This window comes from Helianthus annuus, chromosome 1 (assembly GCF_002127325.2).
Source record: "Helianthus annuus cultivar XRQ/B chromosome 1, HanXRQr2.0-SUNRISE, whole genome shotgun sequence".
Lineage (NCBI taxonomy): Eukaryota > Viridiplantae > Streptophyta > Magnoliopsida > Asterales > Asteraceae > Helianthus > Helianthus annuus.
This window is the reverse complement of record NC_035433.2, coordinates 143,171,569-143,175,865: the sequence shown is the minus strand read 5'-3', so window position 1 is coordinate 143,175,865 and position 4,297 is coordinate 143,171,569. Positions and strand designations below refer to the sequence as shown.

The 4,297-nt window shown below is 34.5% G+C and overlaps 1 protein-coding gene across 1 annotated transcript; it reads left to right on the top strand.

Moving 5' to 3' along the window:
- LOC110933461 (disease resistance protein RGA2-like) lies at positions 1-4,297 on the top strand. The gene is made up of 3 exons (XM_022176683.2): positions 1-2,977; positions 3,421-3,489; positions 4,095-4,297. Exons 1-2 carry the CDS (start codon positions 75-77, stop codon positions 3,452-3,454), a joined length of 2,937 nt encoding a protein of 978 aa, XP_022032375.1. The 5' UTR covers positions 1-74; the 3' UTR covers positions 3,455-3,489; positions 4,095-4,297.

Sequence of the window (4,297 nt, the reverse complement as noted above, 5' to 3'; positions counted from 1 at the left end):
TTGGTTTTCAAGCTTTTACACTTCTTGGATCACCATTGATCTTTCTCTGATTCTAATATTCTCAAGTATTAATCATGGGAGATGCAGCTGTTTCGGCTCTTGTGAGGGATGTGATAGGGAGACTGACTTCTGAACTTATCAAAGAGTTTGGTCTACTTCGGCGATTCAAGGGCGATATTTTGGCTCTCAAGGAAGATTTCGAGCAGATCCAGGCTGTTCTTGAAGATGCAGAAGAGAAACAAGTCAAGGAAAAGGCTGTAGAGTTATGGCTTCGACGTCTCAGATCTGCATCCTTGAAGGTTGAAGATGTGCTGGACGAGGTCAAAACTGAAGCTTTGCTACGAAGTCTACATAAAGAACTAGGCATTAAATACAAGGTAACAGTCTTATTCTCCAAATTTAAGTTTCGTGTTAGGGCTGCTCATAAAGTTAAAGCCATAAGAACAAAACTGGATGATATTTCATCTAAGAGACTTAAGTTTAACTTGACTGCTAGTGACACGAGTCATGTAGATGTGGGAGTTAAAGGTGAGATGCCGAATAGGGAAACGAGCTCGCTTATACTTGATTCTTCAAAAATTTTAGGAAGAGATGAAGAGGTGGAGATGGTTATAAGAACAATATGCAACAAAGATATAGGAAAATATGAGAATGGTGAGATTCGGGTGTATGGTATATGGGGTATGGGAGGTCTAGGAAAGACTACTCTAGCTCAGTTAGTCTATAACCAAACGAGTGTTGCTCAATATTTCGACTTACAATGTTGGGTGTATGTCTCTGAAAACTTCCAAGTTAAAGAGATAATAAAAGCAATCATCACATCCATAGATAAAAGTGAGTGTACAGTTACACATCTAGATGTGTTGCAAGAGACCCTTCAAAGCAAGTTAAGGGAAAAGAAATTTTTAATTGTACTAGATGACGTTTGGGCTGAAGAGAACGAAAAGGAAGAGTGGGAAAGGTTAAGTGGAACATTAAGTTGTGGGGCAGAAGGAAGTGTTGTTGTGATGACAACAAGGTCAGAGAGAACTTGTCAAATGATGGCTAAGGTTGGCGAGCTACGACATCAATTGGGATGTTTATCAGAAGCGAACTCATGGTTATTATTTAAGCTGCATGCATTTGCACAAGGAAGAGTGGGGGATGACGAACGTAAGCTAGAGCCTATTGGAAGGGAAATAGTTGTGAAATGTAAGGGGCTGCCTTTGGCGGTGAAGACTTTGGGCAGCTTAATGTGGTCAAAAAGTAGTAGCAACGACTGGCAACGTGTGAAAGACAGTAACATATGGAACTTACAAGAAAATAATGTCTTGCCTGCTTTAAAGTTAAGTTATGATAACTTGGCTCCACATATAAAGAGATGTTTTTCTTATTTTTGTTTGTTTCCTAAAGGCCACAAACTAAAAAAAGATGAACTGATCTTGTTGTGGGTAGCAAACGGTTTCATTCCGCCCAAAGGAGAAACAGACTTGTATGTGATTGGGGAAGAAATTTTCAGTTGTTTGATCTGGAAATCCCTCTTCCAGGTTGAGAACGGATTTCGGGATGGTATTGATACATGTAAAATGCATGATCTAGTGCATGACATGGCACGGCATGTAATGAGACATGATTGTTTAGTTATAGAGCCTGCTTGTAACAAGGATGGAATCCCAAATGAGGTGCTTCATTTGAGCTCGTCATGTCCGGATGAAAAGTTAATTTTATCATCTGAGGATTTAGGAAAGTTAACATCATTAAGGTCAATATTCATGTTCGGGGAGGGGGATGAAGATTGCATTACTCAACTTTTCAACCACGTGTATGTAAGGGTATTACACTTGGCTCTTACAAAGTTAAGGACATTACCAGAATCAATTTGTAAACTCAAACATCTGAGATACTTGAATTTATCAAGTTCAGATATAGAAGTTTTACCTGATTCGATTCTGTATCTCCAAAACTTGCAAGTGTTGATTTTATGTTATTGTAGGAGATTGCATTATTTGCCTGAATCGATTTGCAAGCTCAGATATCTGAAATACTTGACCTTACTAGGCTTAGGAATAGAATTTTTACCTATCGGCCTAAAAGACATGATTAGCCTTCAATGTTTGGACATCAATGATTGTTATTCACTCCGACATTTGCCGTTTGGAATCGAGAAACTAACTAGTCTTCGAATGCTTTCATGGTTTCCTGTTGGTAAGGAGAGAGGGGCCAAAATAAGTGAATTGGGGGATTTAAATCTTCTTGAGGGGAAGTTGGAGATATACGGACTTCAGAATGTTGGAGGTTTAAGTGAGGCCAAGAGTGCCAATCTCATATGCAAAACAAATCTGTCAAGTTTGGTGTTAGTCTGGTCAAACAGTGGTACTATCATCACAGAAGAAAGTACACCAGAAATGTTTGAAGAGGTTCTTGAGGGATTAGAGCCAAATCCATCTTTAGAGATATTGAAAATGCGTAGTTACATGGGAAAGACCATTTCTCCAAGTTGGATGGACAATTTAAGGAATTTGGTTGAAATCCATTTCTATCGATGTAGGGAATGTGAGCATATTCCACCACTTGGGAGACTCCCCAGTCTTAGGGTTATTCAGTTGGTGAGCATGGATTCTTTGAAGTATTTTCATGATGATGATATAAACATGTCAGTAGACAACAACGATATGTTTAATTGTTTACAAAGATTAAAGATCAGCTGCTGTTGGGAATTAATTTCTTTACCAGATAATCTTCCAAAACTGGAGGATTTAGAATTAGAAGATTGTCAGAAATTGATTTCTTTACCAAATAATCTTCCAAGCATCAGAAAGATGAAATTTGAATATTGTAATGGATTACTTTCTCTACCGGATGAGATTCAGAGTTTCAAGGATCTAAACAAACTTGAGATACGTTTTTGTAAACATCTATATAAAAGGTGTGAAAGAGAGAAGGGTGAAGATTGGCATAAAATTTCTCACATTCCCGATCTAAGTATTCAAGCCCCATTGTAAGATTTATCTCCTTTATTTTTTTTTTCTAACCTTTTTACTACATAAGTCTCAAGTTCTTTAAAAAAAGAAAAAACAATAGTGAAATTTTCTTATTTAGAAAACAAATAATTAAAGTATTTGATTTTGCTTGGACGTTGCTTTTGATTTAAGTATTTTTTTATTATTTTCTTAAATATCATTACAGTGGAAGAGAATTTTTATAAAAAAATTCAATATTTTTTTATTATTTTCTTAAATATCATTACAATGGAAGAAAGATTTAAACAATACAATGACCTTGCTATGTTCCATATAATATTTTAGAAAGATATATAAAATTTACACATACAAAACTTCACTATTTATTTCATTATGCATGCGATTTGCTAGCAAACTAAATTTTGTTTCAATTAATATAGCTAACAAAAGTTCGTCAAATCTATTTTTTTTTTCAATTTAGCTCTTGGGATGATGAAGAAGAGAGTGACGAATGATGATTGGCGACTACACTTGGCACTCTATACACAAGGTAACCTTAATGCGTGTATTTCATGTTTTATTTTACTTTTCTTTCAACATGATCATCTTATCATCTATTAGATTATAGTCTACATATTTTTTTTATTATTAATTTCTAAGTTCTTCAATCATTTCTCCATTTGGATTAGAACATTACACAGTCTCCTGTAAAAACGTTACGTTGATTCTTCTTTTTTTTTCTATTATTAATTTCTAGGTGTTAATGTATGTCATGGAATCCAAATTTTGATGGTTTACGAATTATGTTTGATGTCACTATTTAAATATCAAAGTGTGGTTCAAGATTTGTAACAAGGGGAGATTTGCGATATTTTAATACTTATTATGTTTAGTTTCAGTCTTCTGCATTTTTGTAATTCACTTAGGTGTGTAAACGAACAGATCATTGAACAGTTCGACCGGACATTTGTACATGTTCCATGAACAAAGTTTAAATCTTTTGCTCATTCAATTAAACAGAAAGGCATGAACACATGTTTCGTTTATTCGTGGACTTTTGTTGTGTTTGTCCATTTGCGTTCACAATTTATGTGTTTGTTTATGTTTGTCTTCATTCATTTAAATTTATTTGTTAGTTATTACTTATCATTACAGGATCAAATATGGATGATGTGATTTGTTGATAAATACAATGGATGGAAGACGTGGTATCTGTATGCAATTTCGGACCTTAGTATTTTACTTCATTTTTATCATCTAAAAGTATTTAGACATTAATTTGGATATTGTTGTTTATTTTTAAAATGTTGGATATTGTTGAATTGTGTTGAGAAATGTTATTTAAACTTTAATTTGGA

Bases quoted from the DNA above. Each gene is read 5' to 3' on its own strand.
- LOC110933461 (XM_022176683.2), top strand. From the start codon at position 75: ATGGGAGATGCAGCTGTTTCGGCTCTTGTGAGGGATGTGATAGGGAGA. The intron at 2,978-3,420 runs GTAAGATTTATC...TTTTCAATTTAG, and splicing joins CTAAGTATTCAAGCCCCATT to CTCTTGGGATGATGAAGAAG.